The sequence below is a fragment of the Falco naumanni genome, chromosome 3, assembly GCF_017639655.2.
Source record: "Falco naumanni isolate bFalNau1 chromosome 3, bFalNau1.pat, whole genome shotgun sequence".
NCBI classification, from domain to species: Eukaryota; Metazoa; Chordata; class Aves; order Falconiformes; family Falconidae; genus Falco; species Falco naumanni.
In genome coordinates this window covers 81,544,649-81,572,093 of record NC_054056.1, presented here as the reverse complement: position 1 = coordinate 81,572,093, position 27,445 = coordinate 81,544,649, and the positions used below count along the sequence as shown (strand labels likewise).

Below are 27,445 nucleotides of genomic sequence, written 5' to 3'. Positions count from 1 at the left end.
TTTGTTGTATTTAGAAGTAATAGGCATTCAGATAAAGAAAAATTAGAACTTTTATGAAAATACATATATGATGATTTGAGGAAAGCGAATAATAATTTAATAATATAAATTACTAAATAATATTAATTATTTATTTTTATATGTATTTTGTATGCCTCTTTCTACAACTTCTTTAAAGCTCCTTCCAGACTGTTTCAGGTCCTTGACCTCTAAGGTTTCTTCTGTTCAGATGATCTTGGCTATTTTACTGTTTTTATTCTGTATTAGTGTGCTTTTTTTAACACGCTTTCAAAATGATAAACTATTTTAAGAGAAAATTTGGCAAATGGCTTAAGGGACAGAATGAAATACACTTTTCAAAGAGCTGTGAATGTTGCATAAGGATGGCAGTGACAGTGCTAATATCACAAACCAGACACATACAGCTTCAGGAGTTTGAGAATGATATCAAAGTCAGGGCATGAGTTAGAGCCTCACTCTTGTGGCTATCCATTGTCTATAATTTGTCTTTGTTTTGAGGTTCTAATTTCTCCTGGGTTTATGAAAGGCATCTTGTTTGTTGGAAACCCTTTGTGCAGTACAGACCACAGGTCCAATGAGGAGCCTTCTTTCCAAAGACTACTTTAATAAAAGCTTGTCAGGTGTGTGGAAGAAGAAAGCAGCCTTAGCCGCCGTCTTCCTTGCAGCACAACAAAGTGGGCGGAATACAAATACTGTTTTCATCTTCCCTTAGGAACCACTGTCATTTAAATATCCAGGTCATTGTTTTTCTCTCAGTTGGTCTGGATACTATCCCAGTGATGCTGGGGAGCTGCTGCAGGCAACAATCCTACAAGAAAGTGGAGGTATGGATCCTGTAGCGCTTCCTGCACTAAGAAAGAGTGAGGGAGATGTTCAGCAGGGAGAGCGGAGTTGACACACAGGCTGGTGGAAGAGAAAGACAATGTGTGTGCACAGAAATACAGAAAAATGGGTCTCTTTGGTACCAGTTTGGGAACATTCTGAAATATCTAAACAAGATCTTCTGTGTGAAGCAGTATTGTAGTCCCCTTTTACACTATTCTTACTTTTTCAAGATTGCGTCTTCATCAAAAGAGCTGACAGCTGTTTGTAGGTCAGCGAGGTTCTTACATGGTGATGTTAGGGTGTCTTGCATTTATTGTTTTTATGATCAATGTTTTCTTTTTAAGGTAAAAGTAGGCAATGAGATTACTACTGGAACAGGCCCAAACAAGAAAATAGCTAAAAGAAATGCAGCAGAAGCTATGTTGCTACAGCTGGGTTACAAAGCCTCTACTCCTCTTCAGGACCAGCCAGAAAAGGTGAGAACCAATCGTTAACGATGCCCACATTTTACACTTGTCTAGATTTTTAGCATTATCAGCTAATCATTTAGTAAGAACAGGAGCTTAAACTTGCACACACCCCTCTTTTAGGGAATTGCTTGCCAGAGATCAGCCTTTGTTTAGCTACACCTAGTAGTTAGTGCAGCCTCTCCTCCTGTAAGAGTAATTAAGAACAGAAATGTAGTTCCATAGGGTAGTGTTTGTGCAAAAGTGTACCTGTGATGTGTGCACCTATTTCTACTCGCAAATCAGGATGAACGTGGCTCTTGCTTTTATTCCATTTTGGGCATCCGTGCGAGTACTGAGAGGAATGATAATTAGTAATTTTCATAAATGAAGTAGCCACAGTAGTCAGTGTTTGTATTCCTGCTGCATATGCACTAGAAGCATTCCAGAAAAATAATGGCCTTTTCAGGTTTGATGGCAGAGAAGGAAAATGTGTCTTCTTTTTTTTTTTTTATGGAGAAGGAATTACATTTTTAATTCATATATGTTCCAGGTATGTATTTCCATGTTAGTGATGTGCAACTTAGCACTCCTCTCTTGTCTTGAGTTTATTGATGGGAGGGTTTGTATCTAAAATTGGGTGTTAAGGTTTTGCCTTTTGTATCCTGAAAAGATACTTGGTAAGGTATTTGGCTAAGGGGTGTGGACTGTGAACAGCTTCTGTCATATGCAGAGCCACTGCATGTATATATTTTGATCATGGTTTAAATGTTTGCTGTCCCTGCATGAGCTAGCTCAGGTCAACAGAATGTTCTGCTGGGCTTTTCTAGGGACCACATGAAAAATCTGAATATGGTATATATCTATCTTCTGAAACACCCTTTCTTTTTCTTTGAAAAGTAAAATTATTTACATATATGTGAAGATACACTGTTCTATACTTTCTGTGCTCTTACCAGGAAAAGATAAATGCCATACTGGTTACTTGGCTCCACCTCCGTCTGTTTCCCTCTCCCTTGAAAGGAGCAGCCAGATCTGTGTATACTCACAGATCACAGTGTATGTTCACACTCACCTTCACTATGTTCTTCACTATATATTTTAGTCGTGTACAAGTGTGCAATACTCTAAACAGAGTACTGGAAAGCTAGATGGTGTTCCTTGTAAGAACACACTAGAGAGTCTAGCCATTTTAAAAAAGGCTTATGACAGTCAAGTGAGAATTAATTTTCATCAGAATGCTGAGACTTTTCTGCTGCACAAGATACTTTCTACCAGTTTCAACTTTTTCTTCATTGCTGATTTGGCCATCAGACTTTTTGAAAAACAAAGCAAAACAGAAGAGTCAACTTTTTTTTTTTTTTCTAATAGGAAAACATAGGTTTTCATTCTTGGATTTCAAATTGGCTGAACTATTATTACTTAGTAATTTTCAGAGATAAAGCCTGAAAAAATTCAGCCCACAACATAGCTGCTTTGGAGAGCTTTACACAGTGGAAACTTGTGGTTACATTGAAATCCTTAAAAAAACTGAGTGCCTAAAAAGGGGCACTGCTGCTTTGTTTCCCCGTGTTTATTAAACTATTGCTTGCAAGTGCATTGTCTTTAAAAAAAACAGTTTAATTATGTACTTGCAGACGTAGATATCTTGGAATTGATAGAGTAGCATACAGTGGCCTAATGTTATTCTGAACATAATGAGCCAACGTGATAGTATCCAAAAAATGTGAACTACTCAAATTTGATGTAGTGGCAGTATTCAAGATCATAGAGCAAATTTTTATAGCTTTGTTGGGGTTAAGGACATAAAATATCTAGAACATCTGGCTTTATCTTCTGTATATAACAGACTGAACATATTTGCAGATACACAAGTTAATTTGTGTAGATAAAAGCATTTTAATTCTCAAATTAAACTGTGCCGGAGAAGAGGGGAAATAGCCCTCAGATCTCTACCAATTTGAGCATTGCAAAATTCCTTCCGTATAAATTGCACAATAAAGATGTACCATTAGAAGATACTTGTTTCTCTCTTTGTATCCAAGATGGGGCCCAGTGTAGATTAGTTGATGTATCATGTTGGCGTCAAAATGGACAATTTTCATTTATATTGGTTTTTATGCTTTCAAAAAAGGCAACTTCTCTTTCCCCTGCACCCCCCCTCCCCTGCCCCGAGTCCTTTCATCCCCTTCCTCCTCCCTTAAAAAAAAGGGAGCTTTTTCCTTAACTCCACTGCATAAAATGTGACTGTATTCATTGTTTTAATGAAGACCTAAGAGTGTTACAAGAGCCATGCATGGTGCTGATGGCAGCACAGGTAAACAGGTAATCCAGGTAATGTAAAAAAGTAAAGGCTCTGCTCTTTTCTGAGGTAATCTGAGTCCTGGAAGAAATCAGTAATGGTTGTGCAGAGCCCTGAGGAGAGCAATTTGAAAGTGTCCTGGGAGACTTTTTGCAGCTATCAGAATTTTAGCTTTGTGGATGAGAACGGAGAGTTGCATGTCTTCATTTTTTCATGTTTCCATCTTTTCATTTCTTGTTGCCACTTTTATTGTCTTAGAGAGAGGAAAACCAGAGTAGATCGCATTCCTGTGAGACAGCAGCATTAAGGATAACTTACTGATGGATAAATTCTTGTTAAATTCCCCATCATGATCAAGTTAAACAGTAAAAAGAGAGGAATGAAGAGAGTTGGAAGTGTTCTTCTCATATTGTAACAGCATACTCATGCTGGTTTTCCTATCATGTTATGGATGCACAGCATGGATTCATGACAAAACCACACTGTTACAGACAGCAGTAAACGCAGACCTATTGTAAATTTCATATTGCTTATTAATTTGAAGAACTTCCATGTTTTCCAGTATACATATTATCTACTTCACAGTATGAATAAAAGGAGTTGTGTGAAATTAAAGTGCATGGAGGTAGGTGACCAGTTTTAGAGTCAGGTCTAATACCTATCCTCTGTTTCCACTAAGTGTCTCCCATTTTGATTGCATGTTGCCTAGGCTGTAAGCACATTGGGATGTACATGGTGAGGAAAGGCAGGGAAACAATCACTGGAAGAGCTGCTTAGCATAGAGTGCTCTTTCCTCCTCTTTCCCAAGGAAAACGTATCATCTCATAGTCTGCATTACAACATGATAGTAATCTAACCGGTGTTCGTACAGCCTCTGACATGCAAAGGCAGGTTTCAGCCGGCTGATCCTCCTCTGTGACTCTTCTGCTTTCCAGTCAGCCCCATCTTCCAGAGCGAATGGATATGACTTATGTCATGGCATATAGACTGCTTTGCTTTGAAGTTTTCTGTTTGTATAGAAAATCCCAGTGAAATCTAAAAAGTATCATTTCTTTCACATTCGTAGAGCTGGTTGTCAATAGCTCCTAGTTCATGAGGAAGCTTGGACTTGTTTATCCAAATCTACACATAAATCTAGAAAACTACCATGTTATTTGCTGTGTAGCCTTCAGGACTGGCCTAATTTTGAACTTCTGTGTTAATTGCTCCTCTTTTCTGTGTCAGAGTAATACCTGGTGTTAAACGTAAAATTATTTTGAAGACAATTAGCTTCCTCAAAATAGCAGTAAAATATAGTAGTAAAGTAATTATAGTAAAATAGTGGAAAATTGCAATCTTTTCTTGCTTCCCCTTCAGTAACTAAATGGATTCCTAGCAAGTAAATATTTTAACATTACACCCAAAGTACTTTGTAGTGTTTATGCATTCTTTCATAGGCAGCTACTAGGATCTTCTTGTTTTAGAATGTAATTTCCCTGTTGTCTGTCCATGTTTCAGTGCTGCTTGAAACATTTGATTTTAAGTCTGATTTGGTATGAGTTGAGCCTAATCTTTGGGGGAACATTTATATTTCAGTGTTAGGCAATAGTTGTTAATGTTTATTTATGAAGGGTACATTCCTCAAATAACCTATTTTAGACAAAAATTAAGATGTATTAGCAAAGTTTTGTGAGCAGATGTGGCAATCCCAAGTCATCCTTTTCAGAGTCTTTCAACTAAATTTATAAACATGAATGTTCTGTTTAAGAGTAGTTTGCTCTTTACTTATCTGCCTTTTTCTACCTGTTTCAGCTTGGAGAAAACAAGAGTTGGAACGGCCAGAATGTTGGGTTTCCTGAGCCAACAAGTAACAGTAAGTATAGCTTTCTAAATTTATATTTATTCTTCTTTGTCTCTGTAGGATTTGGATTATTTGAGACAATTAAAATGGTTTTTGTAAATATTTTAAGGGTTTTTTGGCAATTAGATGAATTAACTCTTGAGTGTCCTGCGTGTGAGTGTAAGTATTGAATGAGTGCAGGAACAAGGAGATTTTTATTTACTCACTGAATCATTGAATCCTTCAGGTTGTAAGGGATTTTAGAAGGTTGTCTAAACTGCCTGCTCAAAACAAGGTCGGTATAGACTTCAGACAAGTTTGCGTATGTCTTTTTTCCAGTTCTCCAAGGACAGAGATTCCATAGCTTCTCTCTGGGCAGCCTGTTCCAATGCTTAATTATCTTCACATTGATTTTTTTTCCTTTCGTACCAGTCAGAAGTTTATAAGTATCAACTCCTGTTCTTCTGCTACATACCTCAGTAATGTGCCTGGCTCCATCTTTTTGGCAACCTCTTCTTAGGTATTGGAAGGCTACTCTTAGGTTCCCCAAAGCATACCACTGTCCTCTAAGCCTGATTATCCAAACAGATTTTCATCATCTAGTAATTCATCTACCTAGACTGTAACATCACAGCTTGGATACAAGGATGCTGTCAGGAAGCCTTGACATGATGTCAAAATATTTGCTAAAGCCAAAGTAAATTACATCCACTACTCTCCCTTCATTCATAAATGCAGTCATTTTATCATAAAAGGCAGTTGAATTGTTGAGGCTGGTTTATATCCTTGGTAAATTCATGCTGATTGTTCCCAGTGTTTTTTTTTTCTCCTTTGTGCACTCACAAATGGCTTTAAGAGGACTTACTGCATGATTTTCTCAGAGCTTAAGGTGAGGCTGACCAGCCTGCCTTTTTTTATGATGATGATGATGCCTTTCTCCAGGCATTGGAGACCTGTCCTGATTTCCATGGGTTTTTGAAGATTACTTAAGCCAGTTGACTCAGCATGCTAATTTTCATCCCATTCGGTCCAATGGACCTGTGTGTGTTGCACATTTCTCAAGACGTCCCTGACTCTGTTCAGGTTCCACCGCTGGTAGCTTCTCTCTTCCTTGAGCCATGTCTATAGACACAAAGGCCTGAGAGACCTCGTTGGTGAAGACTGACTTCAGTTTCACTGCAACAGGTAATGAACAGGACAGACCTTTGTGCCTTTATAACTAGATTTTTGCTGTTTAGAGTGGTAAAGATAATATAAATAGTACTTCCTTTACTTTTTCTGTGAGCCCTGGAATCCTCTGTAGAACCATGTTGAGTTTTGAACTTCTTAAGGGTTCCATACATTATCTCCCTCAACCAGGGATTGTACTAAAGACAGACACACACATGAGCTGCCTTCTGTTTCTTGCCCATGTGTGTCTGAAGGACATGGTCCTGAAAGCAGGTTTTAAGGGGGTTGAGTAGTGTTCCAGCATATCTGTGGTCTTCCCAGTCACTAGACCTGGTGAATAATTTGTGCTTCAGTTTATACAAAAGGTGGCTAGTATTTAAAGTGATCTTGGATTCTGCACATGCCATTGTGTTCCCTGAAAGGAAGGATTTAACACTTACCAATTGCTTCCTTCCAGCCCTATCATCAATCCCCATCAATACTTCTAGAAGATTTCTGTTTGCATTGTCAAAATACCTAAGGGCATGGCCTGTGAAAAGTTTTCAGATGTTAACATCTTCAAATGTTAATGTATTGGACTTTGGGACAGCAGAATAAGACCTCTAGCTTTTCTCTCCTATCCTTGCAGTGTCTTGTAGCAAAGATATTTGTAGATAACATCGCAACCATCTACTACACCAACAAGAAAAAAAATAGCTTTCTCAGGCTTCATCTGGCAAGAAAACTTCAGCAGTTATACAAGTAAATCCAAATCTAGAAAGAGAACCAAAGACAAACTCACTCAACAGGAGACAAAATCAACAAAAATTGTATTTTAAACCTGTGCTGACCAGAAAACTTATTTTTCACAGATTGACCTGCTCACAGACCTTTTTGCAGCCACCACAGGCAACAATACAGAAAGAAGTTTTCATTCTGGGATGCTTTTCTAAGCACAAAAGACACTTCTAGATGCCTTCATTTCCATTCTTCTGATCTCCAAGTAAATTGTATGTCAAAGGAGATGTAGCTATCATGTCAATAAACACAGAGTATTTATTTCTGATAGTGCTGTTCAGAGACCACTGTGCTTAATCCCCTAACTCACTTTTCAAGGGTTCCAGTCTAGAGGCCACATTTGTAATAATCAGTTGATTAGAGTGTGTAATTTTTCACTGCAGAGGGACTGTGCTATCCTTTTGCAAAATAGGAAAGGTTTGAACCCAAAATGTTATCAACAGGCATGTATTTTTTTACTGATTTTTTAACTCTTCACCTCATAGAGGGCCTTTCTCTTCTAGGATATTTTCTTTAAAACTTAGACTTTAACTGTGATAAAGGCATAAGAGGAGAATGAATATGTTGCAGTTGTGTAGAGGACAGACCAGTCTTTCTTCACCTTACAGTCTCACCCAGGATGCATGGAAGACCTAGAAATGCATTTTGCTTCTCTAAATGTGTTAATGTGGTATCACCTCTGGCTGAATGAATTGCTGACAGGTCTTTTTGCATTTCTGATTGAAACCTCTGTTGCTATTTCTAAACTAAAATGGCCTTTCTGATAGAGTTATGACTCTGCTGTACTGATTGGCACTCTATTAAAGTATCTTTTTATATAGAAAGCCACTGTAGTAGTTTCCATACTGCGGATCTTTCAACATATAAATATCACACCATTTGTTTGTAATGTATAGGAAGGAACCACAGATTCCTGTGTAGGAAATGTGCAGAATGTTTTTGTGTGTTATTTAGGTAACCAGTAAGTTCAGTTAATACCTTCCTACTGAATAGTTCTATGAACAGGCCTGGGTTTTAGGATGTGACTGAGATTAGGAGATTGCCACATTTGGAGGACATCTACACAGTATCACATGATATTTCTCACCAGTTTTCCATAGATATGATTATTTGTTGGAATACTGTGCTAATATTTAGTAGGGGGATGGTCTGCCAGTATATGTTTACCTATGAGCACTTTGCCTGCTCTGCTTCTGGTAGAATATTATGTGTTAGTTATCTACACAGGGAATGCATGAAAAATCCTGAAGAACTAGTATCAGTAAGAAGAGTTTTACCTGTGCACACCCATTGATCTTCTTCTAAGCCCCAGAGTCCAAGATAACTTCAGAGCTTTGCAGTTAAGGAGGACAGAGGAAATTTGAAGTGTCTTCTTTTAAATAAAAGAAATCACTTGCATGCATAACTTCTCGTGCACTTGTGAAGTGCAGGGGTTTTTCAAGGCAGTTCCAAGCAAGTTCCACTGTTTGAGATAAAAAATGTCACATCCTTTCAGGTATGAATATGCTAGTTTATGTTTAAGAACAAGTTGTTGGTAGGTGAGTCTACTCTTGCAGTGTTATCGTTACTGTAGGAAGTTTTTTAAAGAGGGCAAATGGAGCAACTTCCTCCTTTCTGTATCCTTGCTTATAAGATAAATGTACAGTTTGCATTTTTTGTTATCCTAATACCTAACTTTCAGTGGTCTTGAAAATCTGATGCTCTGAGATTGCTACATCTACCATTTGGCAGCTCTTACTCAGATTTCCAGTAATTTTATTCCAGGAAAACAATTGTGTCCTGCTAGGACAGCATGTTGTGCATCAGTTTCTTCTTGCAGGCAGGTACTCTTTTGTTGTGTGCATAATGCACTGTATTTCAATCTGAAACTGTGTGAAATAAAACTGGAATAGTAAAGTGAAGTTGTATACTTCAGTACAACAAAAACAAAAATCGTAACAGTTACATTTGTTAGTACAGTTGAAGAACAGATTTCTTTGTACCCCTACTATGTAGTTTGCTTTTGCTGAGAAATATCCTGCAGTCCCTATCCTCCTACATGCTCACTTAATGCATTTTTAGTGTTCCCTGTTAAATATACTTGAAAATTAACTTCTCCTGTTCCTCTCTATCATGTTACATTTGCACTGGCAAAGCTTCTTCCCGCAGGTTTATTTCTTTACCTTTCCTCTTCATTTCACAGTCTTAAAGGTGAAACAAGAAGCTGTTGGATTCTTGCTTTGGGATATCTTAGGCATTTTTCACACGTTGAGTGTTTTTTTCCTGATACTTCTTGAAAAGACTGAGATACTGTACGCAGACCACAAGCATTTGTAGCCCATATAGGAGATGTTTACTGTTAACAGAATGCTCATTTATTTCTCTGGATTTGACTTAAGTAGTTAGCAACAAAAACAAAACATGAAACAAATAAATAATCCTACTGCAAAGTGCATTTTCTTGGGAACATGTTCTGGTTTTATATTTCTGGATGGGGTAATCATAAACATCATACAGTATGTGTTCTAGGAGAAGCTGTAGATGAGTTATGAAGAACAAAAATATATAAAAATAAAAGGAAAAAGTGACAGTGTTTTTATAGATTATATTTTTAACAAGGAAAAAATTACCTTAACTGTTTCTATATGTTCCCCACCCTCCATTTTCAAGAATATAATTTTCCTTCATCTATTTCAAGCAATTTTGGGAGTCACAAAGTAAAGTATTAAAAAACTAATAGTAAAAAACCCAAACTTTCGGAGCAATCCTACCTCTCTGTAAAGGACAGGCTCTTTGTTTTTCTTGCCTAACATTTTATTACTAGGGATTCGTTCATGACTTTGCAGTCTTTGTTCTTCAGAGTACATCTGCTCCTGCTGTTTGTTCACCACCTGAAATCATAATCATTTGTTTGTGACATCACAATTAGTTACTGTGAAGATTATTAGATTGTCACCAACAGATGATTATGATTTCAGATGGTAAATGAGCAGCAGGAGCAGATGATCTCCTAAGGAACAAAGATACTTGATCTCATGCAATTGTTCTCAGTCAAAGGAAAAAAGCAATGAGAAAAAAGCAAGTAGATATTCTGAAGAGTTTCTTAAATGGGTGATGAGGAAATCTGAACATTTTTCCATAAATAACATGTATTTCAGTATTTTTTAAATCTACTTAAACAATAAGAGATTAAGAATATAAAAAATATAAAAAATGTGAAAATATATGGTGTTATTGTAAGCCCTAACTGTATGGTTACATTCAAATACTTCATTTAGACGTTTCTTTCCAGGTTTGGGGGATAAAACAGATGCAAAATAAATCATGTCTTTATGAAATTTTGCATACTAATACATCTTCACTTCAGAGAAAACAAAACTTATGTGAACTTTATGGTTCTGGCCCTCACTAGTTTCATGAAGAGGTTTTTTTATACTCTTCTACATGTTTATTTTTCAACAGAGGATTTTGGGGAAGACTTCCAGTAGATAATTTAATACCCCTGTATTTCCATGAACAGTAACTGAAGCCTACAGTTTGGGAATAAAGTTTTTGTATTGTATTTCAGACATTTTAAATGGGAATTTGTGTGTGCCATATTTTGCTGAAATATGTAATTCTGTTGGATGTATTTCAAAGGTGATTTTCAGTGGATTGTATGCATTTTTGCTCACTAAGTGCTGCTGTTTCATTGGACTTCACTTTTGAATTGCTTCCAAATGTACTAAGCTTCATCAATTATAATACAGTCTTGCTAGGAGTTAGAGTGATACATCCATAAACATTCGTTGAATTATTTCTCATTTTGAATAGAAACCACAGTAACAGGGGTTGACAACACCGCTTATTTGAGAAAGCACAGGCCACGGAACAGTAGTTTTCCACCTGTTTGTTTGTTTTGTTTTGTGGGTTTTTTAGCAAACATACTGTCAGGTGAACATTATACCATCACTGTGTGTTTAAGGGAGCAGTTTCATCAGCTGAGCCACTTGTCTACACTGTATGTCTCACAACCTTGGCTAGAGTTGCTTATGGCAGTCCATTATGTTTAAATAACACCTCGCCTATGTTGCTGCTGAATGGTTGTGCTAATTTTCAACACAAAAACAACAAAAGGATTCATCCCTTCTTCTAGCAAGGGTCTGAGATAACTAGATTTTCTTTCTAACTGAAGACATAGGAATGTTAAATTTAGAAGCAGGGGAGATTTGTCCAGCTTTGCTTCTTCCCTGAGTTATTGAAGCTAGGAAATCTCTGCTGTATTTGACATTATTAATAATGTGTTATTTTTCAGTTTCATCTAGCATTGAGAATGAGTAACAATTTATCCAGAATAATACCAAATAAATACAATTTGCTTTTTTTTTTTTTTTTTAAGTATTTGAAAAAAACTTCTAAAACACCTAATACTAAAAACCACCTCATATTAACAAAACTGGGAAGGGAGCGTGGTTATTTTTTCTTTGCTGTTTTGAAGACTAGTGGCAAGATCCAAAATAGCATTTTTGTGGGTGAGTGGGATTTGGACACATTTCAGGTGTGTAAGACCACAACTGCAATTGGTCCTGCCTTTCCCCATGTTTCCACTTTTGAACTGCTCAGTGAGGTGCTTAAAGTACTGCAAGTTTCACTTCTTCAGGTGTGATGCTTTCTTTCTGAGTTTAGGGTACAATGTGTATTTCTAAAGTACCTAGTATTTTAAACACATGCCCAGAAAGTTGGAAGACTTAGATTTCATTTCCTTCTTCACCAGAAGGAGAGTACTTATGGGGTGCAGAGTTGTCTGTATAATGACAGCTGGCTTTTGGAGATGTGTATCTAGTGTAATTATGATTTGCAGACAGAAAATAAAAAAAAACAGATGCTGTCAAAATCTAAGAAATCCACAAAGAAGGAGTGGTCTAAAGGAATCACGTCTATCTGTTGATTTGTGAAGGAAGGTGCAAATATGTGTTCTGGTGTTCCCTGACTGGTTTTACAGGTATTATATTCTGCAAATATTAGATACAAGTTAAAAAAAAAAAAAAAGTGTTGCAAGCAACCTGCTGCCTGGTTCTTGAATAGTATGGATTGTGCTTATATAAGAAACATACACGTGGGCTGTGAGGCTTGTCATTTGTACGTCCTCAGGCTGAGAAGGATTCCAGGTCTGCTTTCTGATGCTTAACTGTTAAGCACTTAATATATAAAATATATAAAGAGGGAACAGCCATCATGACATCAGTTAGCCAGCCCTGTGGATAGAGATAATTTCAGAGGAATTACCTTTTTGCTTTTCCTGGTCCCCTAAAATCCCTATATGAGTTACATTTGTTTAATTAGTTTATTCCTTTGAAAAAAACTGCATGTGAAAAAGCAACACAGAGCTCTTTATGATGTTAACTCTCAAATTCATATTTATAATGTAATTATGCAAATTACCTGCATTTCGATTTCTGTCTTCAGCCAGGCAAATGGAGATGTACCATACAATTAACCTCAAGACTTGTTTCTCTAAATACATCCAGTTTTCTGGAAACTTTTCTGCTTCTCCTACTACCTTCCCCACAACCTGGAACCCACCAGGTACCTCACCCTTAGTCCAGGATAATAATGCCCTTGAAGAATCGAATCACTTGAACTAAGGCTTTATTACTGTCAGAATGAAGACTTAATTCTTTTCTCCATCCCCTTTCCTTTACATCAAACATATTATCCGTATGACTTCCACTCCCCCACCGCTTTCTCCTCCTCTGATTTCATCTTCACTTATGCTGTGCTTGTTGATGTTCCCCTTGACCTTCGTAGCTTCAGCAACCTCTCTATCCTTGTCTAGTAGACTTGCTCATTCTTTCATTTCTTCTATGTGTGGGTCATGCCTTTGTTTTCATCGTCACCATTCTTATTCCCTCTTAATCTGTTAATGAATAGTCTTGCCTGCACAGGTCACCTCCAGTTACACTTAGGCACTCTCCTAATTGCTTTAGCCCCTCAAAAATCACTTTCTTCAAGCTTTTGCAAGCACCTTGATCTGCCAGCTCACTAGCTTGATTTGCTTCTGCTCCAAATTTGCTGGTCCTCTTTACTAATAAGAATACAGTCCTTTCTTCTGCATGTAGATTGATTCTTTTCAGAACCTGCTTCATCCTAATGTTACATTATCTGGTACACCAGTAAATTGTTGGAAACTTATTATGGAGAAATTATCATGTAAAAATAATGGTGTAGGCATTACGTCTGTCTGTTGGAATATTTCATTAGAATATCCTGTAGAAATTCCCCACTGCAAACACTTTTATTTTTACTATAATCTTATGTTCCCAAGCAGGAGTAAATCCGTGGGAGATTTCAAAGGACTTTACTCACATGAGTTAAACACCAAATGTTACAGAAATATGTACAACTTCAGTCTCCTGTGATACTGCAATTTCCTTTTTAGCTGTGCAGAAAATGTTCCAGTGAAATTAAGGGTATCAGGACCTGACTTCATGAAGAACTAAATAGTATTTACCTCAGTTGTGGTTATCTTAAGGTTAAATAAACTAGTATTTTAATGAGTGACATTATATAACACCAGTTTGTTTAAGGTCATGTAGACGAGATCTTTTGACTGAAGGATATTGTGAAATGACAAAATATTTTTTCATGTCTGAATATTGCAGTAGCTGGTAAGTTAGAAATACCACAGATAGCTGTGTTAAGTAGGTAATGATTGCATCTTGGTATTTCAAGCCAAGATTGTGTGTAGACTGTTGCGGAGAACATAATGGCTATACTGTTCGCCTGTTCAGTTATTTGACTGACGTTTTCTGCCTTCCTGCTGAGGTAATAACAAAAATTGAAAATATTCTAGTTTATAAATAGGCTCTTTAAGTGAGTGGAGTGTAGAATGATAATTTCTTTTTATGATGTTTACATTTTTCAGTGTTGTTACTGAAATAGTTTCTCTTTTTTGCTCCTGGTGGATTTGTAATGGGCTGTATTCTAGGGCATGTTGAGAACCTGCCAGTTCTGTGGAGAAATTATTGCATGTGTAAGTCCTCCATGCCTCTTAAGGTTTTGTCCATTTTAACTCACATGGTAGGAAAGTCAGGATTAGGTCTGGGTCTAACTTTTCCTAATTAATGCCTTACTGCAAGATTTTGCCGTGTACTTTAAGCAGCACAGTATAAGAAGGCTCTATCCGATGTGAATACAGGTAGCATAATCTGAAAGAAAGCTTTTCAATGGTTACTTATCAAGTGTTTTATTCCGTTCTGGAAATACTGATTATCTCTATGAACGATCTTTTCTTCATCCCGTGATGGTTATTTCAAACATCAGGGTGTTAAATTTAATTTATGAGCATGTCATATACATAAGTATACAATGGTTTACTTTGCATTGTTACACAAGACAGGAGAGCAGCGCTTCAGTGCTTCAACACTGCATGTGCTCTTCAGCGGTGTCGGGGGAAGTCATACATCAGCTGACGCTGCTTCTGACACACCAACAAATATAGCTTTCCTGTGGGACAGGTGAGAGCCTAGGGAGAAAACTGTAGTTCTCAAAGAAAGAATAAAGTTGTGGTTTAGGCCAAGTGTACTGAGTGTCCATAAATGCAAAAAGTCAATGAGTGACCTCAAACCAGGAAAAGTCATTGAGTGAAGACAGAGGAAGAGTATCCCTACAGTGTTGATCAAGTAGAAAAGAGAAAATTAGCACATGCATGCAGATTGACAATACAACCTGATTCTGTAGGTGAAAAATCAGCTTTTCATGTTTTCTGATCTTCTTGACAGAAATAGAAGATTGAAAATGGGACACCAGTGGTACTGGTGTAGACACTAGTGCCTGTGAGTGTGGAAGCAACACTGTCATCACTGAATTTTTCTTAGCTTAGTAGCCCACTGCTGTGGGGTAACTTGAACTTGTCACTGTCCCTGTATTAGCAAATTCCATTTTGCAGAGTTTTATTACATTGAGAGTCATTTGGTCAAATTGTCAGTTGGTTTCCTTCCTCACCCCATTCCCCATGCAGAAAGTCCTTCCACTGACTAGTTTTGTTTTCCCATGAACTCCAGAAGGTGTGAAGGTCCAGACAGTGGGGGACCCTTCTGTAGAAAGGTCTTCCTGTCTTCCCAGCCGAGGGGACCCTACAGAGAAAGGGTTAGGAATAAAAATAACACCACTCCAACAGATCTTTCAGAGATTGCCTTTATTACTGCTGCTATGAAAAGAAGTGGAATCAAAGCACTGAGATTACGCTTCAGGGGGAAGGCTTGTGAAGGGTAATTGGGCCTTTTTGTATCTTAATTGTGCATTTGCCTTGGATTCTAAACTTTTTTGCAGTTGTGTAGTACATGAGAGAAAGTAGACAATGGAAGTTTGAGAAATTTAGTCTTAAATAAGAGACATCGTTGGTGTGGAGTTTTCGGAGACTTCAGAAGATTGTGAGAGACTGCTAGCAATTACTGCTGAAGATGAATAAGACATGTTTTTCAAATGTTACTGATTACATTGCATAGCTAGCCTGCATATTTCTGTAGCACATTCGCCCACAGGTTTAAGTAATATAAATGGAAATTATTTTAACATGTTTCATGAATGTACCTCTAAGTCAATGTCCAGCAGAAGGTACAATGTTGTTGGTCTAAATGGTAGTGTTATAGATCCTGTGACTCCTAATAATTACGATACTACCTTTGGAATATGGTGAAGTCATTATGGAATAAATATTTAGTGGACATAAAATTCCAAATTTGTTTTAGATGAAAGACTAACAAAAATATGAAAATATTCACCAAGAGATGTTCTGAAATGCATGAAGTTGTTAGAGGATAGTATTTCTTTCTCCCATGTCTTCTATTAAAGTGCTTGTTTGAAGATTAATTAAGGTATTTTTGAAGAGTTCTTTTGTTCTTATACTTATTGCTCTGTTGATATCATACTCCTTGTCTTGTGATAACATCTTTACTACTGTAACAAAACAGTTAAGTATATACTCTTCTACAATAGTGAGGAATGATATTTAAAAAATCCTCAATAATATAATAAAAATAGATAATGAATTACAATTAATATATACTTGATAGAAATTTTCAATGACAGCAAGTTTTTATTGGCTTTTAAACACAAGTTTGTAAGAAGCTTCGTGAAACATAGGCCCTGAATATAAAAAATTAATAGCTTGCAACTATATTAATGTAAAGTCTAGAATATTACATTACTTTGTTTTCAGAGGTAATCGATGATGGTAATATAATATCTGCCTCTCAGAGGCAATGTATGATTTAAATTAATTATTGCTTATAAAGCACTTTGAAGTCTTTAGCAGCAAGGTGTTGCATAAGTGTAAAAGTACTATTATTAATTTAACATCACCATTAAAGTCAGTACTTAGGAGCATTTGCTATACTCTGCCTAGTATCTTTTTATTCATCATATGCTGCATATTAGTTATTTTAACATTTAGAAAGCTTAGTAATCTGGAAGTATTCCAAACCATTGTTCCAGACAGCAGTTAGATATTTGGGTGGATCATGTAAAAACAGTGAAATGGCTGAGAAAGCATGTAAACTGTTTGTTTTAAGTAATATTACATCAATGGAACAGACATCTGCAGCACTGGACTTGATTTTAAACTTCTTTAAGCCTTTTTTAAGTTAACATTGTACTCTGTTTTTATAAAATTGATTTGGGGGAGCTATTATCATATTAGTTCTGAACAAGTATACTGTTTTATCTTTTGTTCAGTTTTCATTTCTGTATCTCAAATATTTGTAGAAAATTAGTTTTACAGTGGGCAGGTCTTAGGAGGTGGTGAACACCTGCCACTCAATATTATTGTTGCTGTTTGGCTTTGTAACCTAACATCAGCTATCAATATCTATATTATCTATTTTAATTTTCATGTATGTTACCTCTTACATAAGACTATTTAAAAATATGAGCAGTGATAGTCTTGGAGGTTATAGCCTCAGAAGGAGGGTATAAAATCACTCTACTATACAGTGATTATGCACTATAAAATAATGTTCTGTGTTTACACGGTTGTTGTTATCTATAAGGTTATATTCTAAATTGTCCCAAATGCAGAAAAAGAAATTATAGGGACCCCATCCTCTATCTTTCCCAGTAGCATTTCTTGCATTTGTGCTTAGCTCTAGAGTTCAACTCAGGGTCCACTGGCTTTGGAACCAATTGTGAGACTGGGTAAAACACCTTTAAAGTCAAAGTTCAGGGTGCAGCCAGGCTCCCCAGCCCCATGAAGGTAGGTGGGGAGAGGAATCAGATGAATAACAGATACATCTTTGTGAATAGTGTAAGGTTTCTGAAAGCAATATTAATTTAAAAGCTGAAAGTGTAAATCAATTAAAAGATTCACCTGTAAGCAGTTTGCTGAGTCAGCAGTGAGGAAGTTCAATTTTCACCGTGTAGTTGAAATGAGGGTATTAATTACTGGTAATATTTTTTGAGTCTTCTTGTGGTAGTCGTTTTATTTAAAATAGTACTTGCACTACTGGGATTAGAGGAATCCTTTCTAGGTAACTGGAAATTAATTTTCATCTCCTCTTTAATTTATTCTCCATTCTGAGATTAATTTAATATGTACTGCAAATGGATTAAGCATTGAACTCTTGATTTCTCTTGGGATTACTAAATCAGTTAACAAACAGGTTTATCATCCCTAGAATGGAATGCCATATGGCTCAGGTTCACCCATGTTGTTTTCAGATATATGCTAGAAGATTCAAGTATGCTATTAATGTGAAATTACACATTTCAAGCTCATTTTTCAATTTATTAATAATAAGAAAGAGGTTTTCCTTTTCTATCAGCAAACCAAGTACTCATGTTTTCAACAAATGCTTCATCGTATATGAGAACTAGCAAACTTCAGACTTAATTCTGCACATTTCCATGCACAGGAATATCAGCAAAAGTGATCAAATATGTATTTCTGTTTCCAAGCAGGTTTAGGATTAAGATGTTTTCTAAAAATATATTAAAAAATGTGAAATGTATACAAATTGTCCCTGATTTACATGTCAGTGGAAATATTTACAAGTAATTCACATAAATAGATTTACTTATTTTTAATGTTTACCCTAACTCCTATTGATATTAATGATGATACATACATGCTTTCCTTGTTCGGTATAAATGTTGTCCAAGGCAAGCAGCTGTTTGCAAACTATAGAATGCCATATATGCAGCTAAATAGATAAATAAATACATTCCACTGAAGAGCAATCAGTCACATAAGAGTCATTAGCACAGTAACCATGTGGCTGCAGGGCAGTTTAAGGTTATTTAAGCACAGGCTGCCATTGTAATTAATCAAAAACTTTAAGCCATCACTTGAGGCAGTGCTGCTACTGCAAGAAGCTGTCCTGCCCTTCATCTGCCTCCAGCATCTCCTTCTCGTGAGCATCACTGCACTGTCCTAGACGTGCTGGTGCTGGCGCACAAGCAATAGAGCGGCTGGAGGGTACAAACAGCAGCTGTAGGTAGGAGAGAAAAGAACTACTGGTGGTGACAGTTCTGACATGGGCTAGTTTAAATTATTTGTGAAATAACCACCTAAATTATTTTATCAGGTAGGAGTCAGAAGATTGTAGTGAAATAATGATTGTGCAATAACGATTGTGCTACTATTTTGAAGGAGCAGCTGTTCCTCGTGGTGTGTGGATCTCCAAAACTTATTTGTTCGTGTTGTGTATTCTGTGCCAGCCACAGTTTTGCAGTGCAGGTTTGTACCCACTTAGAAAGAGTGGGAGAAGAGGAGCACTTCAGATCTGCATCGTTTCTAAATAAAATATACAGTTTCATTTGCAGTTACAGTGGAAAAAAGATACTGCTTCTAAAGCCTTACTTTGTTTTCTACTGCAAAATATGTTAATGAAAATTGTCTACACGTCAAACATTCTAGAGTAATGAGAATGATCTTTTTTTTTATTTTCAGCACCAAAGGGAATACTCCATCTCTCTCCTGATGTTTATCAAGAGATGGAAGCAAGCCGCAACAAATCAGCCCCTGGTACCACTGTAAGCTATTTGTCATCCAAAGAAATGAGCCAGACTTCTAGCTCTTTCTTCAGCATATCTCCTACAACAAATAGCACAGCTACGATTGCCAGGGAACTTCTCATGAATGGAACGTCCCCAACTGCCGAAGCCATAGGTCTAAAAGGAATATCTCCTGCTTCCCCCTGTTCTACAGTGCAGCCTTCAAAACAGCTGGAGTATTTGGCAAGGATTCAAGGCTTTCAGGTATGGGAGGGGGAAAATGAAGCTCTTCAGCCAGAATCATAGCATTGCCATCAAGGTTTCACTCTTGCCTTCTTGAATGTGGGCATGCATGTAACTTATCTTGTAAAATTAGCTGGTGTCCAAGGCAGTTTCTGGGTCCAGGAGATACAACCCTGCACCAATATACATGTCCCTCCTTCTCTTTTTTGTTCCTTCCTTCCATTCACCTTACTGCAGGCCATCCTTCTCTCCTTTGTTTATTCTCCTTAAATAATTACAGGCTTAAATTATGCTTTTTACTTGCACTTCTTTGAGAGTCTTCACCTCTTACCATTAGAAGCTTTACATACTGCTCTGGCGTTGGTTCCTCTCTTTGACTCTGATCCAGAAGGTACTAACGCATGACTTTAAGTTTGCGTTTGTCTTCTGGGCCGGGTCGTTAATGCTGTTACTCTGCTTCCCACCCTGTACCTCTTAGTTGTAACCCGTAGAACAATGTTTTGATCAGAAGGTGCAGCCTAGGAGCAGACCTGGTGTCAGAGCAATGTAGAATGTTTTTGACATCACAGTCAATGCTAGAGAGTTTACGATGAACCACGCTGGGTCAGCACATGAGTCCTTCAGCACTGGTAACCTGTATCCAGCAATGGCAAATACCCTACATTTCATAGGACAGTGGCAGCCTCTGTAGCACATCCAGTCATTTCTGCAGTATGGAAGATGGGAAAAGGAAACCTCTTCCTGATCACCATTACGTGCAAAATTACACATGCATATGGGTAGTAGCTCTTTTTACTCTGTTGCACCATCGGAGGACAGGACCAGCTATGTAGAAATGCTTTTTCCTGTCATAGGTTTTTGGTTTGTTTTTTCTTTTTCCTTTTCAGAGTTGTGAATTTGTTTCATTTGAAAAGTTGGTTTCGTATATTCTAGCACATGTAATCTGATCATGTAACCAAATTCTACAAATGGGAGGTTTCTGTTAGAATTTTTGCATGCCTGATAATGACTTTTTTTCATCAAAGCCCATGTAATTTACAAAGTATTCAGTTGTTGGAAGTGATTTAAAAGAGGCTGCTGGAATTCGAGAAATAGTGTCAGATGTTCTGTTGGCATAAGCAGCATAGTTAAATTACATTTGCGTACATCAGATATCACCAGTTGTGGATTTGACCTAATGCTGTTTCTGTCTACAATGTACATTCTGCTCTCTTTTGGTCTTCATTTTTAAAATGTCATTTTTGATTCATTAGTTTGAATGTCTCTTAATGCAAGAAACGGTAAAAGCCTAAGCCTCACCGTAGTAGAGTTAAGCTGCTAATAGGAATTCAGTTTTCCTGAGTTCCATTTGTTACCTGCCTGCAGTAGAAATAGATGAATTCTGATGAAAAGAAATTCAGTCTGTGAAGTTTTCACTGCTCACTTTCACATCTTGTCAGACTGCTTGTGTCTACTACTAACACTTTATTTTCATAGAACTGATGCACAATTTATGTTACTGTTTTGATTCTTACTTGCCTCCAGTATGTGGTTACTGTAAAATGATTAGTTGTGTTTGTCCTGTTTTTTTTTTCTTGCTTTGATTCTAGATGCTTATGTAGAACTTGTTTTTAAAGGGTCTTACCTTGAGCCAAAACATATAATCCGTTTTATCCGTACACTAGACTACTACTTTTTACTTGGCTCTGATACAAACCAAGGGGTTTGGTAGAGAATCTCTATTATTAACACCTGTCCACTGTGTATGTAATCGATGGTTTTACATCATCCTAGCATGCTTTTTAACACCTCGCTTGAATAAGCCTGGTATTGATGTGAAACTCTGCCGCTGCTGGGTGGCTGAGCTGAGGTGCAGCAGTAAACAGAATCTCTGTGGGAAATGGCTTGGTGGCCTGTCAGGTGCATATCACAGGTCTCTTCACCATTTCAGCCTAGAAAGCTCTTTGTGTTTTAAGAGTTTAAAAGCAGATTTCTTTACAGGTTAACTTTCTCAGGCATATTTACCAAGTAGAAAACTACTGCATTTGCAAACAGCTAGCTTGTTTCATGTTTCCTGAATGACCCAAAATGATTTTTAAACTGTTAGCATGTATTTGTATTCTGGTCCGGATGATAACCATAGTTTTGTCTTTCATTGAAGAACGTATACATTCTGTTCTGTTACAATGTATTTTTGAATTTTTTAAAAAATCAATAAATACTCATATGATGTTTCATTTGTAAATGTAAAAAATGTTATTTGCTTATTTGAATGGTTTTTTTGAACTTCTTTAGCTGCAGGGGACATGTCTTTAAAATGTGGTTATTTAATTTAAATTCTTCTAAACTGTTTGTGTATGATCTCAGCCATGTTCTATTGTAAGCCCTTAATATTAAGAGTTATTGGGACCAATGTATGGAAAAGTACTAAAAATTACATTTTTATGCTTTATGGCTTATTACGCTAAAGATACGTATAATTGACAAGCAGCACCTCAGTGTCACTGAAAAACAGGTGTTTAGCTTGGATACTTTCAAGGCTCAGGCTTCAAATTACCAGTGATAATTAAACACAAATACTTCAAGCAAGCCTTTACAAACTCTGAATAAAGCATTTTTAGTGCTTGCTTCATATTTATGAACACGATCTACCAGTTAATTGCTTTGCAGACTTTGCCCGGAGATTGTTTAAAGGAAAATTCAGCTTTGGTAAAATTGTTTTTTTTTAAGTAATTATGTGGTATTTTGGCCATTGTTTTGTAACTAGATTAGGAAAGTTACAGTTATTTTTACTGACCATTTAAGTGCAGTAAATTATTCAGAGAGTTTGTTTAAATGGAAACATTTTGAGAAGCTGTTTACACATGAATAATTTGAGCCTCCAGTTTTTACTGAGGCAAAACTCAAGTTGCAGGTAGTCCAGCAGGGAATTCCCCTGGGAGTTTCCATGAAGCAAAGATCATAAAAATTAAAAAGCCATGATTGAGTGCCTACAGTCAGTCCCGGTACGTGGCTCCAGCCATACTTGGCTTGCTGCATTGGCAGGGCTCAGAGATCTTAACTTTTTCTCTGTAGTGGCTACATAATAAACCTCACACAGGATTTAGTTTCTCTGTTATTAGTTTCTATATTTTTCTATATTTATTTCTCTATTCCTTTGATTGCAGTGTTTACACAATTCATATTCCCCCACTCCCCTCCCCACATTTGTTTAGTGGTTAACTGTTCCATTTTATACATTGATGGATTTAAATGTTTTATTGTTGGGCATTTCTAAATGTTTTTCGTTTCCCCAGCCGGTAGCAAAGGCACATGTTTCTGAGAGACGGCACACACAGGAGGAGTCCTGCTGGATGCTCTAGAGTCAGGATTACTTGTGGCTCACACATCCCAGTGCGTGGTTTTGAACTGTCAGCAGAGCTGGGCCTAAACTGAATTTCCATGGTTGTATTAGGGTTGACACTGAGCTCAAACCTTTCCCTACAGTGGCTTTAAACAAAACCAGCACTCGTTTTACTTTGTTGGAGGGTGGATTGGGAAATCAAGTCTAGGAGTGCTTGGATCTCACTACTGAGATACACATGTAAGGAAAATTTCAGGGAAATTCAACCCTTGGTGAATTTCAAGGAAACAACTATAGTTTTGATCCGGTCTGTATGTAACTGCAAATTTCTTGGAGCAGGTCAGATTCTGAAAAGCACCTAAATACCATGTTCAAAATCGACACAGGCACTGTGGATGCAAATAGCAAGTCATTTAAAGCTGTAAAATCATGTAAAAAGGTAGATGCTTCTTGGGATTTTTGTTAAACACCTATGCAGATTAGGTACCTGACTTGCCATTCGCTTGTAAGCCTGGGCACCCTGCGTGGTGTTTTGCAAACCTGGGCTATTGCCCCACACTGTGAACTCATTGCCTGAAGTCAGTCACACCTCTGAGACGCCTGTCTGGTGCCGTGTTGCCTGATGCAGACACGTCCTCACGTGCTGTGCGGTGTCATTCTGCTATGATTGATAATGGTACTTTCCTTGGTGTCTGCTCACTGCTTCTGTTGAAGGAAATAGTCACTGACAGAAAGAGTAAAAAGGGGGAAGTCTGGCTTCTTCAGACTTGGCGTAGTGTGTGAAGCAGCCATCGGTTGTAGGTCAGGCTGTGCTGTGACCATTTGGTGGTCTCTCTCGGATTTAGCTGTGGCTGCTAACGAGTGCAGCGCCACGGGGCTGGCGCCTGGCTTCCCAAGGAAAGGGCGGTGGGTGACCTTCGCATCTTCCTGCCTGAATTTGGGAAGGTTTGTGAATCCCCACCCTGTTTTACCTGAGATCTCTTTCTCTTTGACCAATATTAAATTTGCTGTCAGAACTTGATGACAGTGTTCATGATGGTTAAATAGTTCCTGCTTTTTTTAGTAATGAAAAGTTTGGGCCTGGAAACTCTTTTCTCAAGCAAATCTAGACACAGCCATGAAAATCAGATTTGAGTTCAGAGGGAATTTCTAATACAAAAGGAATGAATAAGGGATTCAGGGTTCAGCCTGAAGGAAATAATTGGCACGTAAATTATCCTCATCACATCAGAACTTTCATATCTTGAAATTTGATGCAATTGCCTTTATCTTCCTTCATTAACATTTTGCGTCCAAGTATACCAACTCATTGATGATGGCTGAAATAACAATTTCAATTAATTGTTATTTTTCCAAAGCAGGTCACAATTAATAAATGTTACTTATTTAGATAAATTAAAGTTCATTGGACTTGCCTAGACGGAAGCAGCTTTCTTTTCATTAGTTCTTGTTTATTACATGACCCAGCAAAATATGAATACTGAATTTGCAAGAGCTCCCTGGAAGTCTTCACATTAGCTTTTTCCTTCCTCCTCTCTTACCCCTGATGCTGTTTTTTACCTCAATAAAAGCAACAGCTTATCCCTTTTCAGTTTCTCTCTTTCTCTTCCCACAGCAAGCAGGATCTTTTTGAACTGAAGTTTTGTTGCTCTTTGCCGTCACACCAGGATCTTTTTTCCGATCTTCAGTATAACTTAGGACTGGAAAACTAAGGCCAGAATGTTTACTTGTACAGTTGTATCTCTGAAGGCAACAGACTGACACACCATTTGTGGATTTGGGCACCAGGATTGCACTTCAAAATTTTCCATAAACTTGTCACATTCACAAAAAAAGCCATCATAAATAAGGAGAACGCTACAGTTAAGACATTTACCGGTGTCTTCAGCTCTTGAAAAGCATGAATCTCTGAATCAGCTTTGAAAATTGCAAGAATTCATTAGTACAGATCGCAAGGTTCAGGAGAAGAATGGGCAGGAAAAAAACCTCAAGCTTTCCCCATTGACTTCAGATTCAATAGCCGCAGTAAAGGGAATGCTGAGAACTTTTTTTTTATTGTTCCAGTGAGTAGAAGTAAGGTGAAATAATTTTGATAAATGCTCAGTATGGTGTCTTGTTCTAACCAGAACCTCCCTGCTGAGGAGGCCAGTGGGAAGAAATTAAAACAGACTAACAAGGGTGCTGTGATTGAAGTGAAAGCTTCAATAGAGGGCTTTGAAGCAGCATGTTAAAATGAAGCTTCTGTGGTTTTGCAGAAAATCAGTGGGCATTTCCTGTCTCTGGGTCTCTGATGGGCTATAGACTACCTTTCCATCCCCAATGTCCTGTCTCAGTTTTTACAACAGATGATCTTCTCGTTGTTTTCATTTCCATTCCTCTTTCAGGATAGAAAGCAGCAACTTCTCTTTGCTTCTTTCAGCCTTTCTGGTGGCTCACTGCTTTGTGTAAAGTGGCCCCCCACTATGTTGTTCACCTTCAGTCTGAGCCTACAGTACAAAAGTTTTAGTTAGAAGTTTAATTGTTTTGTGGTGATTGTGTTCAGGTGATCATTTATTTAGGGGTGAAATGGAGCTGAGCTGTGGTAAACTGAACAAAACCCAAACCATCTCTTATGAGTCATGAATGGCTGATGTGATTTTCCTCAGATTACCCCGAATCACTTTTCTTTGGGGGGGGGGGAACCCACAAGTAAAATTTTACTGTGTTTTGGAGGGAAGGGTTCTATGTACAAAATCTATTATAATGAATGTAGTTGTAATTATAGTTAGTTGTCAGAGTGTATTTTGAAAGTTCCCTGCAGAAGAATTAATCAAAAGGTACGTTTTGGCAAGTCTGCAGCTAAAGCCAATGATGGAGAGTGTAGCAAGTGCTAAAAACTAGAATGTAAACTGGGAAGATACTGTTCTGTCCTTGAATGTGTCAGCTGCAGAAAGGTTTGTGGCCACTGAGAGCTTGGGACTGGAATTCCAGCAAATGGGCTAGTTCTGAGGCATACAGAAGTCTTATCAGTCATTCAGATTAGAAAACCTGAACAAAAAAGAAACTTTTGAAATTACCTCAGGCTTCCTGACATCATTAATATAAAACAAATTTGAAGGCTGTGTCAGCAAACTGTCTCTATATAAATGTTTCTTTGAAGATCTTATCTCCAGAAATCTGGAGAAGTATGATCCTAAAAAATCAAGGTGTTTGTAGAATTATGTTAGAGAATACTTTGGAAATAAGGCTGTTAAAGCAAATATTGCTTCATCCACATTTGAGATCAAATCCCCTATAATTCTATGTATATAGCTGTGCATCTAGCCTCTCCCTCAAGCCATTGGAGACTTCAATCCTAGCAGGATTGACCAGACTGCAAATATTAGTGAAATTGTTCTAAAATAGCAGTGTACAGCCAGGCCCAGAGGGAACTGTGATGATTCACCATAATGTTAACACTCAAAGGGTGGGGAGAATTAATGACATTTAAAAATAAGTACCCAAGAAACCCCTTGAAGTAGCTGGAGAGTGACTGTGCTGCCATCTATTACCAATACCTACTTCTGCAAAACAAGCTGTGGAATTTGGTTCCTTCTGGTTCCTGTCATGGTGCCTTGGGTCTTAGTCAAGTGTACTAGTGCTGTACTTGCTCATTGGTCAGATTGGTTTCTGTGGAACGATGTGTGGAATGATGTTGTGCTGTGTCATCACTGAAGGTATTGAAACCTGGCCGTTTACAGAACGGTATCATCTTCCTGTGTGTTTGTACTGTGCCATGCTCAATGGCCAGTACAATAATCTCAACAGCAATGGTTTTCTTCTTACCCATAGGGAGTAGAAGCACCTTTAGAAATAGCTGTCAGAGTCCTCGTTATCTCAGTTTCTCTCTCTTCTTGATACTTTTGTTTTTTCTAATGTGAAGCTTACACTTTCACCAAATAACAAAGTATTGCCTGATGTTCCGATTACTATCGACTTCTGTTGTGGATTAACCCCGGTGGGTAGTTTAAGCCTCACACAGCTGCTCTCTCCCTCCTTCCCACTGGGATGAGGGAAAGAATCAGAAGGGCATGAGTGAGAAAATTCATGGGTTGAGATAAAGACAAAAGCTGTGTGTGCAAGCAAAGCAAAATAAGGGATGCATTCCTGCTTCCCACCAGCAGGCAGGTGTTCAGCCATCTCCAGGAAAGCAGAGCTCCATCACATGTAACGGTTACTTGGGAACACAGGTGCCTTAATGCTAAATATCCGCCTTTCCTCCTTCTTTCCCCAGCTTTTATTGCCAAGCTGGATGTCATAGGTGTAGGATATACCTTTGGTCAGTTGGGGTGAGCTGCCTCAGCTGTGTCCCCCTCCCAGCTCCTTGCCTGTCCCCAGCCTGCTTGCTGGTGGGGCAGTGTGAGAAGCAGAAAAGGCCTTGATGCTGTGCAAGCACTGTTCAGCAATAGCTAAAACATAGGTGTGTTATCAACGATGTTTTGGTCACAAATCTGTGAAGCTCCATCCCAGCCAAAACCAGTATAATTTCCACCCCTTATTCCATACCATTTATGTCATGCTCAGGTCCCACGCTATCCAATAGATCAGGGGTC

General features: G+C 37.8%; 1 protein-coding gene across 4 annotated transcripts in view; it reads left to right on the top strand.

Moving 5' to 3' along the window:
- STAU2 (staufen double-stranded RNA binding protein 2) overlaps nt 1-27,445 on the top strand; it is a 177,454-nt gene that overhangs the window by 75,779 nt on the left and 74,230 nt on the right. For all 4 annotated transcript variants that reach the window (XM_040588431.1, XM_040588434.1, XM_040588433.1 and 1 more), the window contains 3 exons: nt 1,191-1,322; nt 5,386-5,446; nt 19,266-19,573. In XM_040588431.1, coding sequence (XP_040444365.1) covers nt 1,191-1,322; nt 5,386-5,446; nt 19,266-19,573 — 501 coding nt within the window. The remainder of the gene's footprint in view (nt 1-1,190; nt 1,323-5,385; nt 5,447-19,265; nt 19,574-27,445) is intronic.